Genomic DNA, 14,850 nt, shown 5'->3' on the forward strand with positions numbered 1-14,850 from the left:
GGGCCCCAATCATCCCCATTTTAAAGATGAAAAATTGAGACTTAGAGGAAGTAGGTAATTGCTCCGGAATCACAGAGTAGTAAGTGCCTTAGTTATGTTCAAACCCATCTTCATCCTAAGCATTGTAGTAAGTGGAAAAGAGCTAACTCTAATATAATTTACAATATAAGTAAAATTTCTTTGAGATTTATCTCACATCTAACACTTAGCCTTACCTGATCTGTTCATAAGTAAATTAGGTGAGAAATTTTTCATTTAGATTAAGATATCTGTCTCCAGAAGAGTGGTTCACAGGGAGCCATCCATACATTGTAAACATCTTTGAGTTGAGCTGTATCAGATCATTACTAATCCCGTCCTTTAGATTCCCAGAAATAACTAGTCCCATTTTGATGTATATAGCATAACTTACATTAGAAGATAATCAAGGAGTGGCCATAGGGTATACAGAAAATAGTCTTTAATTTTAGCACAGGTAGCATGGGAGGTGAGACTAAAGTTCTGGCAGGAAATTTCTGCCACTTACTACCTGGGTAATACTGAGCCGATTACTCAGCCTCAGTTTCAGCCCCAGTTTCCTCATTAAAATAGAGATGATGATTATACCTATCACAAAGGGTTATGAGGATGAAGTGAATTCATATATGGATAGTGGTTAGAATAGTGCGTAGCACATAGCATACAATAAAGGTATTTCTGCATTGTTTCAATTTTTAAATTGAGATAAAATTCGTGAAACATAACATTCACCATTTTAACCATTTTAAATTTCACAATTTAGTGATTTCCAGTACATTCACAGTGTTGTGCAGCCATCACTACTATCTTATTCCAGAACATTTTCCTCACCCCGAAAGAAACACTGTATGCATTAATCAGTCACTCCCCATTCCTCCCTCCTCTCAGCCCCTAGGAACCACTGATTTGCTTTCTGTCTCAATGGATTTGTCCATAAAGGGCAAATGGACAGTTAAAATGGAATCAGACAATATATGGCTTTTGTGTCTGGCTCATTTCACCTAGCATAATGTTTTCAAGATTCATTCACGTTGTAGCATACATCAGTACTTCATTCCTTTTTATGTCTGAATAATATTCGTTGTATAGATATACCTATGCCACATTTTGTTTATCCCTTCATCACTTGGTGGATATTCGGGTTGTTTTCACTTTTTGGCTAATGTGAATAGTGCTGCTAGGAACATTTGTGTCCAAGTTTTTGTCTAAACATCTGTTATCTTCTCCATAAATACCTAGGAGTGTAATAACTGGGTCATATGGTACTATGTTTATTTTTTTAAGGAACCACCAAACTTTTGCACAGTGGCTGCAAAGTTTTAAATTTTGATTAAGTACAGTTTGTCAATTTTTTCTTTTGTTGCCTCTCCCTTTGATGTCAGAGCTAAGAATCCATTGCGAATTGTTTCCTCCTAAGAGTCCTATAGTTTTAGCTCTTACATTTAGGACTTGGATTCACTTCGAGTTAATTTTTGTGTATAGTGTGAGATAAGGGCCCAACTTCATTGTTTTGCATGTGGATATCCAGTATCTTGTCATCATTTGTTGAAAATCAATTGACTTTAGATGAACAGGTTTGTTTCTGGACTCTGAATTCTTCATTGAGCTATATGTCTATCCTCATGCCATGACCACACTGTCTTGACTGTAGCTTTGTAGTAAGTTTTGAAATCAGTAAGCGTGAGCGCTCTAACTTTGTTGTTTGTTTTCAAGGTGTTGTAGCTATTCTGGGTCCCTGGCATTTCCTTATAAATCTTAGGGTAAGCATGTAAATTTCTGCAAAATGCCATGTGGGATTGTGATAGGGATTGCATTGAATCTGTAAATCGACTTGGCAAGTATTGCTATCTTAACAACGTTGTCTGTCAATCCATGAACATGGATGTTTCTCCATTTATTTAAATCTTTTTTCATTTCTTTCCACAATGTTTTATAGTTCTCAGTTTACAAATGTTATACTTCTTTTGTTAAACTTATTCTTAACTATTTTATTCTTTTTGATGCTATTATAAAGGATTTGTTTTCTTAATTTTGCTTTTAGGTTTTTTTTATTGTTAGTGTATAGAAATACAACTGAGCTTTGTCTGTTGATCCTGTATCCTACAGTTTGTTGAATTTATTAGCCCTAATGCTTGTCCTGTGATGCTTTAGGGTTTTCTGTGTATAGAATCACATCATCTGTGAATAGAACTGATTCCTCCATTCCAGGTTGGATGCCTTTTATTTCCTTTTCTTGGCTAAGTGTTCAAGCTAGAACTTGCAGTACAAAAGCAGTGAGAGCAGATCCATTATGGATCTTAGCAGGAAAGCTTTCAGACTTTCACCAAGTGTGGGTTTTTCGTAGATGCCCCTTATCAACTTGAGAAAGTTCCCTTCTGTTCCTAGTTTGTTTAGTGTTTTGTTATCATATGAGATTGGATTGAATCGTAAACTTTTTCTGCATCAATTGAGATGATTATGTGGTTTTTGTCCTTCGTTTTATTAATATGGTGTATTACATTGATTGATTTTCATACACTGAACCACCCTTCCTTTCATGGGATAAATCTTAGTTGGTCGTAGTATATAATCCTTTTTATATGCTGCTGGATTTGGTTTACTAGAAATTTGTTGAGGAATTTTGAAACTATATTTTTAAGAGATATTAGTCTATAGTTTTCCTTTTTTTGTGGTGTTTATCTGGCTTTGGTATCAAGGCCCCATAGAATGGGTTAGGAAGCATTCCTTCTTCCTCTCTTTTTTGGAAGAGTTTGAGGAAGACTGGTGATTTCTTTAATGTTTGATAGAATGCCATAGTAAAATTACCTGGTTTTGAGGTTTGCGGCTTTTCTTTATTGAAAGTTCGGGTTTTTGTTTGTTTTTAACTGATCGATCTCTTTACTTGTTATAGGTCTGTTCAGTTTTTTTGTTTTTTCATGAGTCAGTTTGTGTGTTTGTAGGAATTTCTCTATTTCGTCTCCAATTTCTAGTTGACATACAATTTTGCATAGTATTCTCTTACCGTTTTTTGTTTCTGTAAGATTGGTATTAATGTCCCACTTTCATTCCTGATTTTAGTAATTCGAATTCTTTCTCTCTTCCTCACTCAAGTATAGGTTTGTCAATTATGTTGACATTTTCAGAGAACCAACTTTTGGTTTTGCCGATTCTTTCTGTTGTTTTTCTAAATTCTCTATTTCATTTATCTCTGCTCTAATCTTTATTATTTCCTTTCTTCTACTTGCTTTAGGTTTAGTTTGCTATTCTTTTTCTAGTTTCTTAAGCTGGAAGGTTAGGTTGAGTTTGTGGGGTTTTCTTATTTTGTCATCATTTAGAGCTGTAAAATTCCTTCTGAGCACTGCTTTTACTGCATCCTAAGTTTTGGTATGTTGTGTTTTTGTTTTCATTCATATCAAAGTACTTTCTAATTTCCCTAGTGATTTCTCTTTGACTTTTAAAAACATTGAACATTGTGATTTGATTTTTAGTTCTTGCTTAGCCCTCAATCATCTTAAGTTAGAGAAATAGTTATAGTTAACTTTTGAACAGTAATGAATTAAAACCTTCCAGAATGCATGAATCCAAAAGGAAATTCTGAATTCTGAAATTTCATGATCTTCTGTTTCAGTCTCAATCTAAACACCAATGGAAAAAAATTCTCTGCAGCTTTTCAGTTTTATTCTTTTAGAAAATAATTTTCTGGCCTCTTACTGAGTATGGTCTTCTAACAGGTATGCAGTTATCTTATAGAGAGACAACATAGTGGCACTTTCATTCATATCAAAGTATTTTCTAATTTTATTTCTTTTTTGACTCATTGGTTGTTTACAAGTATGTTTTTTATTTTCCACATATTTGTGAATTTTCTGAATTTTCTTCTGTCATTGATTTCTAATTTCATCCCATTGTGGTCAGAGAAGATAATTTGTATGACTTCAGTCTTCAGAGATTCATTGACACTTCTATTGCGGCCTAACGTATGGTGTATTCTGGAGGACGTTCCGTATGCATTCTGCTGTTGTGGGTGCAGTGCTCGGTGGGTGTCTGTTAGGTGGGCTTCGCTGGTTTATACCGTTGTTTAAGTCTCCTACTTCCTTGCTAATTTTCTATCCAATTCGTCTAGTCATTATTGAAAGTAGGGTGTTGAAGTTTCCAACTGTTACTGTGCAAATGTGTTATTTCTCCTTCCAATTCTGTTAAGTCTTTGCTTCATGTATTTTGGGGCTCTGTTGTTAGGTACATATATATTTATAGTTGTTACTGATATAATTAATGATAAAGATGGACTTACTGTTGCCACTTTGCTATTTGCTTTCCATGTGTTTTACATCTTCTTTGTTCCTCAGTTCCTTCTTTACTGCCTTCTTTTGTGTTAGATTATTTTGGTTTGCTTTTGTTTCTTTTACTATAGATCTTTATATTCTTAGTTTTTGCCTTGGGTATTACTGTTAACATCTTAATTTATAGCAATCTAGTTTGAATTAATACCAGTTTGTCATATAAAAAATTTTGCTCCTATATAGCTCTGTTCCCCCTTCCTTATGTAGTTATTGTCACAGATTACATCTTTGTATGTATATGTGAGTAAACATAGATTTATATTATGTTTTACTTATAACATAGATTTATAATTATTGCTTTTTGCACTTGTCTTTTAAATTGTATAGAAAAAAATTGGAGTTACTAACCAAAAATACATTAATATTGACTTTATCTATATGTTATCTTTACCAGTGTTCTTTATTTCTTCATATAGATTTGAGTTACTGCCTGGTATATTTTTCTTTCAGCCTGCAGGATTCCCTGTAGCATTCCTTGGAGAGCAAGTCTGCTAGCAATGAATTCTCAGTTTTTGTTTCATTGGAATATTTTAATTTCTCTTTCATTTTTGAGGGATAGTTTGCTGGATATAGGGTTCTTGGTTGACAGGGAGGCTTTTTTTTTAGCACTTTGGATATGTCATTCCACTACCTTCTGGCCTCCGTGGTTTCTGATGAGAAATTAGCTGTTAATGTTATTGAGACTCCCTTGTACATGACAAGTCGCTTCTCTCTTGCTGCTTTCAGGATTCTCTCTCTTTGTCTTTCAATAATTTGATTTTATTTGAGTTTATCCTTCGTAGGACTTCTTGAGATTCTTGGATGTGTAGATTCAAATCTTTCATCAAATTTTGAAAGTTTTCAGCCATATTTTCTTCAAATATTTTTTCTGCCACTCTTTTTTCCTACCGCTTGGACTCTGATAATGTGAGTGTTGATACTCTGGATGGTGTCCCACAGGTCTCTTAGGCTCTGTTCATTTTTCTTCGTTCTTCTTTCTGCTCCTCATATTGGATAATCTCAACTGACCTATCTTCAAGGGCATTGATTCTCTCTTCTGCCTGCTCAAATCTACTTCAGAGCCCCCTAGTGAATTTTTTTTATTTCAGTTATTGTATTTTGCAAGTCCAGAATTTCTCTTTGCTTCCTTTTTAAAATTTCTCTCTCTGTGTTCATATTCTGTATTTGGTGAGACATCATTCACATACTTTCCTTTAGTTCTTTGTATGTGCTCTTGCGCACATTTAAAATAGTTGATTTAAAGTCTTTGTTTAGTAAGTCCTATGTCTGGGCTTCCTCAGAGACAATTTCTATTTCTTTTTTTCCCTGTGTGTGGGCCAGACTTTCTTGTTTCTTTGCATGCTTTGTAATTTTTAATTAATATTGGACATTTTGAATATATATTGTGGTAATCAGATTCTCCCACCTCCCCAGGGTTTTGGTTGGTTTGATTTTTTCTGCTTTTGGTTGGTGGTGTTTGTCTAGTGACTTTTCTGAACTACTTTTGTAAAGTGTATGTTCTTTGCCATGTGGGGCCACTGAAGTCTGATTAGCCTAGGGGTCAGCTAATGATTCAGCAGAGATTTCTTTAAAGGCTTGGAACAAGGGGGAAAAAACCACAACTCCAAGTCTTTGCCAGTAGGTTCTGTGGATATGTTGGCGCATGGCTTCAGTACTCACTTAGGTAGTTTACAGCTCTTTTTTTTGCCTTTCCTTTCTGCTTTTGCAGAGCCTGAAGATCAGCCAGAGGTGAGAATTTAAGGCCTTCCCCAGATCTTCCTGAGTGTGTTCTCTACCTTGGGCACGCACGTGGCCTCAGAATATGTGGGAACTTTTCAAAGCCCGTATTCCCAAAGCATCTCACTCCCCAGTCTTTCCTTCCAAGCTTTTCCGTGTGTCTGTTTTGTGCCCCCACTGCTATCCCTTGCCTCATTTGGCACCAGCTAATAAATTTACTGTTAAGTGTTTTTGACAAACGGCCTGGATGGTTGCCTCTCTGCCCTGGGAGAGTTCTGAGTGTGGTAAAATAAAGGTAAGGCCTTTACACAGTCCGTGAGGGAACCAACAGACAGGCCAAAATAAACAACCCTGGTTCTTTGAGAACAGGGTCTGCTCTGCTTCCTCCAGCACCAGGAACCCACACCAAGGACTCAGACTGGTGCCTTTAAGACCGTTACCGTGGAGCAGCTGCAGTTTTCCTTATTAAGTGGTTGCCTGATTGCTGTAAACCTTTGACTAGTTTCCAGAGTCTGGATACAGTTGATTCTCACAGTTTTTGCCAGGTTATTTGCTGTTTCTGTGCAGGGACAGGACCTTGGAGTTCCCTGTTCTACTTTTTCTCTGACATCTCATCACATTGTTTCAATTCTGACAAACATTATTACTTTCATAGGCTTTTTTTGTTGTTTGTTTGTTTTAAAGATTGTTTGTTAGCACCTGAGCTAACAACTGTTGCCAGTCTTTTTTTTTTTTTCCTGCTTTATCTCTCCAAATCCCCCCTGGTACATAGTTGTATATCTTAGTTGTAAGTCCTTCTAGTTGTGGCATGTGGGACACCACCTCAGTGTGGCCTGACGAGCGGTGCCATGTCCGTGCCCAGGATCCGAACCTGTGAAACCCTGGGCTGCCACAGTGGAGCCTGCAAACTTAACCACTCAGCCATGGGGCCAGCCCAGGTTTTTGTTAAATGTGATGTAAAATGTATTAGAAAAGCCCACGCATATCAGGGTCTTTCTCTTTAAAACTACGATTGACCATATTCACATGTAGTTATGTGGATACGTTCTATGTAGTTTATCAGATCAATAAGAATGTAATAGTTCTCACTATCTTCCCAAAGCCGTAGCCCCTTGTGAAGTGACTCAGCCCAAACCTATTGACTGAATCTAAAGAGCAGACAGAGAGAGCTCTGATTCTAACACAACATTTTCTGGATTTGAACTCTATTTCTGTCTATTTACCAGCAGTATCAACTTGAGAAAGTTACTTAACCTCTCCCTGCCTCACTTACCGCCAGTAAAATGGGCCTGATGACAACTATACTTAACTCGTAGGTCTGTTATGAGGATAAAATAAGTTAAGGTTCATTAAGTAACTAACTAAAATGAGACACATACATAAGGTAGTTTGAAGTATGACTTATTTAGAGCCTCTTTTTATAGATAGGGAAATCTCCAAGTTTTTCAGTTCTGCCCACTTAGGGTGAAGCTTATTGGTGAAATAACGCTACTGAGCAGGTTCTAAGGAGGAAAATAGGCAATATTTGTGTGTAGCCTGAGAGATCATTTCCTTCATCAGGAGAGAACTGTTTGCATATACAGCTGTGTGCAAAACGAAAACATGAGGCTGGGGAACTGCATTCCAACATGGAATGATCTGGGGGACCAGGAGGATGGACCAAGATGGTGGAAGATAACGCTAAAAAGGTTGGAAAAGACAGATGATGAAGGCACTTGGGAGCTACTGAAGGATTTGAAATAGGAGAGCAGTCTGGCCACATTTACATTTAGGGTACATACTGTGGCAGGAAAATGGAGGATCGGGGTCAGCATGGCAAGACTGGAAGGAGGGATATGCTTAAGGTGACTTAGTCATTTTTATTTCTAAGTCAGTCATAGATATTCCATAATGAGCATTTATTAGTTTTGTAGCACAAGAAAACGCATAAGCTCTTACTATGTAAGAAATCTACTTTTGGAATAGTTTTCTCTATGATGTAGTCCCACTTTAATAAAATCTAAACTTTAAGTCCCAATTAGAGAATCATTATTCATTTGACACTTGACCTCTTTGCTCAACAAATCTTCATCACAGATTTTCAGTGAATAATCATCCTTTTCTACCACATGTTACCTATCATTTAAGGTAGGGAACACATCAATTCCATAAAGCAAATAAGAATGAAAATTATAACCATGTTAACTGCAAAACTGACTCTGCTAATTTTATAGCTCCTCAGTCCTCCACAAGTCACAAAAATATTCACACCTGAGTTGAACCTTTAAGTAGAGTGATAGCCTGGAGCAGTAAGCCCCAGAAAATTGGTCATGAAAGTGGCTTATAAAGGAAAGCTTGACAGACTAATTATAGTCTCACTTTGCCTCTTCCAACTCTATTTCTTTAACAGTTATTTAGTTCCAGCTACAGAGGTTTTTGTTTGGGTCTGTTTTTTTAGTCATTTGAGCTTTTGAGTAAAATAGTTTTAGGAATTAATTGGACAAATATTCAGCTATAAAACAAGAATAAAATTTAATAAGCAACTTTACTATCATTTTGCCCCACCATAAATATGTTAGTTATTGGAATAACTTTTAAATTTAGTGGAGATAAAGTTTTAAATCCAACTTGACACTGTGTTCTTTGCCATTGTCATTTATTTTATACTGGCCATGTCAAATGACGTTCTCTGAGTCTACATGTGCACACAGGATTACGTAAAATGTAATTTTAACATCCACTTAATCTGATGTACTCTTACTGAACTATAGTGACCTTTTAAATATATTTAAATTATATTAATAATGCATAAATAGTGGGCAAATTTATTTCTGCAAACCAGACTGAGGAAACTGGACACCATTGAAAACACCCTTTAAAGTACTAAAAAAAAGTTAAGTACAATCTCCATAACTATTTCTAATTATAATTATTTTGAATAAATGCAAATTGAACTGCCTTCAAATAGGCATCCTCTCTGACATGAAATTGAGATTCCATAGGTTGTTGCTGGATGGTGAATGCAATATAAATAACAATGGAGAAACCACATATGGTAAGCCTGGGATTCAGAAATTGGCTTTAAGATTCTCAAATAAATAAAGACCTTCTTTGAAGGCACACAGATGTATTAATTTTTAATTTGTTTCTTTTTGATCTCTTAATTACCGAAAAAGATTTATTGGTTAATTTTAGGAAGGCAAGTGTTTTAAAAGTTTTGCCAAATACTGTCTTCTTTAAAGGACTGTATGGTAATGAAAAGTTAAGAGGAGAGCCAAATTAGATTGAATAATTGTTCAGTCATGTGGGTCAAGCTAGTTGCATAGCCTGGTTGTTAGACTGATTGCTCAAATTACATTGCCTGGGGTCCTGCACTTGGTTGGCTGTCTTCTCAGATCTTAACAAGGTTCTGGGAATTTCTTTTTCTGACAAAGTTTGCTTTGTGTTTTTCCCCTCCCCCACTACCTCCAGGATGCTTCATCTGCAGACATTAGAAAAGCATATCGTAAGCTTTCACTAACTTTGCATCCAGACAAGAATAAAGATGAAAATGCAGAAACTCAATTTAGACAAGTAAGTAAAATAAGCTGTTACTATGTGTACTTTGTGACAAATTTATAAGTAAATGTTTATGGCAGAAACAGTAACTTATATTTAGAATATTTCCATTTGAAAATGAGATACTGGTTTTGAAATATAATGTGTATATATATACTTTAACTTGATTTTTTACAAAATATGTTTTTACCAACATTTTTTATATTAGGATCTCTAAATTCTTAGAGGGCCGTAAGTGTCATAGTTTTCTGTCTAAATTACAGCTTTTGCTTTTAAAAAGTACTTTTTAAGATAATTATTACTTTTGCATCTTTCAGAAAGATTTATTTTCATATCAAGTGTGTTTTAACTCTTAAGGTCCTACTAAAAACATAAAATGCTACTTATAATTAAGATTTTATCTCTTCATCGTATATAGGAGCACATAGGGTTTTCTGCATATGCATTATAGTGCATTCACCTTCCTAAGTGATTTCTTATAATTGAGAGTATTTTTATTTTAAAGTAATCCTTCTATTTTAGTTGGTGGCCATTTATGAAGTTTTAAAGGATGATGAACGAAGGCAGAGGTGAGTGTTCATTTCTACTTTTGAATAAGGTGTTATCATTTGATGTCTCCATTTACAAAGGAAAGAATTATATCTCATTAAACATTTTATTTGTTAGTATTTTATTTTTGTTCTTTCCAAGAAATGCAACGTTTTTAAAATGTGTGATCAGAGCAGCATTAATTTCTATTGAAAATATTCACTAGGTTGATTCAATACTTACAGACTTCAGGATCATGACTCATAATGCTAGCAAGTCATGGCTTCATTAGATAAGATTTTTAACATGAGTGTCTATGCCCTGGGAAATTCAAATACCACTTGGCTTCGAACAAATGCCCGTTCCTTTTTGGTCTATCAGTAATAGTTCCTATCTGTGCTTGGTGATCTTTTATTTTTGCTGTTCTTTAAATGTTTTGGAATTAGGCTGTTAGTGATATTCAAGTTATTACCATTGCTTAACGTTTCCTCACTAAAAATAATAAACCCGATTTGTGAGAGAACAGACTTGTATAAGTCTGTAGAAGGTAAGAGTGGAAGGAAAATATTTCCTTCTTTCTACTGTTTCTTTTGCCTCCTTCCCTTCCCTTCCTCTGCTCCAGGACTGCGTTAGGGTTGAACTTGAGAGTGCAGGTAGCCCTCCCTCTGAGGCTGCTCTGTGCCGTTGCAGAGGATCGTACTGTCTTTACCTCGTGGCTCATGGTGCAGTGACTCAAGAGGAGGCAGCACCCAGGCCCTTTCCTCTCCGACTTCAGAAGGTGCGGAGCGGAGGCACTATTGAGTGAGCTTCAAACGTGAAGTCAGACCCACAGCCAGAAACGCATTGTGCATCGCACCTCAGGACAGACACACACACACAACGAAAACAAAAATTTTACAGAACACTTCTTACTGTGTGTGAAACAGACTGATATTTTCTATTCTAGGCTAGTCTAGACTAGTCTTTTTTTTTTTTTTTTTTCAAGCAATGCTGGTTGGATATTTGAGATTTTAGGCTCCTAAAATCTGTCTCTCTCTTTGGGGGCTAATATATATTAAAGACAACCCCAAAAAATTATGCTATGTGACGTTCTGAATCTTTCTTCAAATGTGTTATCTGGAATTATTCTATATCCTGAAATGTTAGCTACTATTCTCCGTTCTCATCTTAACTCTTTAATTTGAATGCCTCAATTTGTCAGATTGCAAAGCGAGGACTCAGGATAGTCTCTCGAAGTGTTCTTTGCTTTATAACAAGGGTTGGCATTGGTCCAGATACCAAAGCAGACATTCCTCTAGTTTGAGATAATCCATAGTGTTGAAAGAGTCCTAGAAGTGTGTTGAAAGAAGTGTTGGTCATTCTGTGCATATTTTCTAGTTGGTTTCTCTCGCTGAGTCCCTAGTTTTGTTTCACACATCAAGAATGTGTCTGTAAAGATAGCTTTAGTTAGCCTCCCGACCTCTCTGGCATCAGATTTTGTCTTTTTGTTTGTTGTTATCTAAAAAGTCAATAATAAACTTTGAAACAATTTCTTTCAATCACTGAAATTATTTATATATTTTCAGAACAAATCACTTCTTAGGTATAAGTTGTTTCTTCATTAACATAGACTCATCTCACGTTTTCTTTTTAGAATTAGTTCCCTTTGCATTTATTTCAGAGTGTTAGTAGGGAAAATGGATCTGACAGTTACACAAACAGCTGTAGTATTTATACCCCCTGAGGCACAAGTAACTCTTTGGTCACTGGTTTTCCTTGAGGCAAAAGTCTTAACTAATCAAGCTGAGAATCACTCCTGTAAAGCTTGCGCCTGAGGCCAGGTGACCTATGAGTATTTAAACATATAGGAGAAATGCTCTTCTACAGACAATTACCTGATGTTTATAAATCCTTTAGGAAAGAAAAAAAAGAGCAGTGAGTTTTAGCTTCTAAAAGAAGATTATCTCATACTAGTATTAAAAAATGCTCTTTGGAATCACAATTGTTTATTATAAATATTCATTAAATCAGTGCTTTTAAATGTATAAGTAACCTTCCAGAAATCTGCAGTTTGGAAAATTGTCATAGATATGTTTTCCTCTTTATTTCCCTTACAAATGATTGTGTTTTCCCCCAAATCAGGTCTATTCTTTTAAATTTTGGTGTAAAGGGGAATAGCAATAGATAGATAAAATAGCAAACTGGGTTTTTTTTTTAAGGAAAAAGCAAATTTTATATTATTTTCTAAACTGCCTTATTTAGGTATAATTTGCATACCGTAAAAGTCACCTTTTTAAGTGTACAATTCAGTGATTTTTAGTAAATTTGCACAGTTGTGCTAACCACCGCAGTCTAGTTTCAGAACATTTCTGTCACCTCAGAACCTTCCCTTAACCCGTTTGCTGGTAACCCCACTCTGATCCGCCCCAGGCGGTCACTGATCTCTTTTCTGTGTCTGTAAATTCGTCTTTTCTGGACATTTCATATTCATGAAATCATGTAATATGTAGTCTTTTGCATCTTCTTCTATTATAATGTTTTTGAAGTACATTCATATTGTAGCATATACCAGTAGTTTGCTCTTTTTTATTGCTGAATAGTATTCCATGTGCCACTTTTGTTTCTCCGTTCTTCAACTGATAGACATTTAGGTTGTTTCCACTTTTTGGCTTGGATGAACAATGCTGCTATGAATATTCACATACAAGTCTCTGGGTGAACAGATGTTTTTCATTTCTTTTGGGTAGATTCCTGGGAGTGCCATTGTGAATAAACTTTTAAACCTTCTTTCCTCCCAAAGGCTAGGCATGAAAATAACAAGTTTTCCTATTAGCATGAGGAAGCATAGCATAGCAGCCTTTTCTGAACACCTTAGGTAACTAGCTTATTTGGGGGCATAGCAGCTCAGCTATGTTCTGACATAAATTTCTATACAGGTGCCCTGAGTGTTAGCTGAAATAAAGGACGTAAGTAGATACCAATCATTGCATATGTACACCAGACTCTGCTTTAGTAATATTAGCATATTTACTTTTGTTTAGATTCTATTATAAATTTTTAACCAGTGTTCTTTTGCTAACTCAGGTGTGCAACTTTAAAGTTGTTTTTTTAATGTTGTTTATTTTATGGCACTGTATTCATAAAAGTTGAATCTATGTTTTTAGTTTGCTAAATTAAAATCACATTTTATTTACAAATCCAGTTAAAAATATAGTTACCTGAGCCTTAATCTGCTAAACTTTTACAAATCCATTACTTAGTTATTATAAATTTATTTATAGATGTGTTTGAATAATAATAAACATTAACCTGAGAATAAGAAATCCATCTTAGCACCTTCCCTAATTAGGAGATAGAAGACACCTATTATGTACAATACATAAAGTGCTGTGTACTACATTTTCCAGCATATATATGTATTTCATAAAGGAGAGTAAGATCAATTAATTTAGACTTGTTTTCTGTTTATGATCTTTGTGCAGTTAATTTTTACTCTTCGGTTCAAAATGTGACCTAAATGAATGTTGTTATTATTGGTTTAAGCTAAAAATTCAAAAACTTCATATGGTGGCAAATTCACAATTTAGGCAAATGCTAGAATTATTTAAATATTCATTTTCATAATATACACATTTTCTATTTTAGCTTCATAGTTACTGTTTTATATTTCAAAATATACTATTATTTTAAATTTACATAAATTGTTTTCTGCTGGTAATATAAACATTTTTAGATTTATTTGCTTTCCAATGTTTATATTAGGCTAAATATGTTTGATGAATTGCAGATTATGGAATGGAACTCACTCATGATTATGTAACGATTATTTTATGTTCTCATGTACATTTTAAGAAAAATCAAATAAAGTAAACATATATTAGGCCATATGTTGGATGTGTGGAATTGATCAATTAATGTTTTAAATTCCAAGATAATGCCTTTACAGTTCCGTATATGTTTTGCATTAGTGATATTTTCATCATAGAGATTTACTTTTGTGTATTCTTATGACACATTCATGCGTGTGTACATTCTTAATCTGGTTTTAACAAATTGTTAAGAGCAGTTTCTATGAGCTCAGTTACAGAACATCTTAACAGTGTTGTGTTAAATATAGAAAAAGCATAACAGTGATGTTTTAAGTTTTATGTGTTGTCAACACAACATTTTTTGAAAATAACGTGAATATAGTGTCTGTGTATATTTTAAGAAATACCTTTATTTTTTCAGTGTTTCGGGAAGGCAATGATTTATCTTTTAACAGCATATATTTTAAAAAGTGAACTATAATAGAAGCTATCTTCCCTTGAAATGGCCAGTCGTGTGAGCCATAATGTTCATTGATAGTAAAATCAATAGAGCATTGATTCTAAGCGTAATCCTTGGAGACGGTTGTTTAGAGTGGCAGACATCGCCTAGTAAACATCTAGTTCTGTTTCATGTGTTTAGGGCATGAGGTTTTGCTGTCTTGAATTTGGCTGTGCGCGAAATACAATTTATATGTGGGGCAGAAAATAGTAGCTATTAGCAGATACATAGCGTTTCAACAGTGATAGTGATAAAATATTTGATATGAGATTCATAGCTTATGAGTTCAGCTGTGGTTTCTTCCAGTACAGTTTAGACCTAAAACAAATTCAATACTTAGTAATGCTCTTAGGGAATTGTTGCCTCTTTCTTGAATGTTCTTTATTAATAACCACACTTATTACGTGAAGTTATTTCATGGGAAAGATTAACTAAAAATAATGAT

The 14,850-nt window shown here is 34.9% G+C and overlaps 1 protein-coding gene across 1 annotated transcript in view; it reads left to right on the top strand.

The window, feature by feature from the left end:
- The window catches only part of DNAJC1 (DnaJ heat shock protein family (Hsp40) member C1), a 189,275-nt gene that overhangs the window by 55,411 nt on the left and 119,014 nt on the right, over positions 1 to 14,850 (top strand). The window contains exons 2-3 of the mRNA XM_046679949.1: positions 9,504 to 9,605; positions 10,113 to 10,159. Coding sequence (XP_046535905.1) covers positions 9,504 to 9,605; positions 10,113 to 10,159 — 149 coding nt within the window. The remainder of the gene's footprint in view (positions 1 to 9,503; positions 9,606 to 10,112; positions 10,160 to 14,850) is intronic.

Source organism: Equus quagga, chromosome 12 (genome assembly GCF_021613505.1).
Source record: "Equus quagga isolate Etosha38 chromosome 12, UCLA_HA_Equagga_1.0, whole genome shotgun sequence".
NCBI lineage: Eukaryota > Metazoa > Chordata > Mammalia > Perissodactyla > Equidae > Equus > Equus quagga.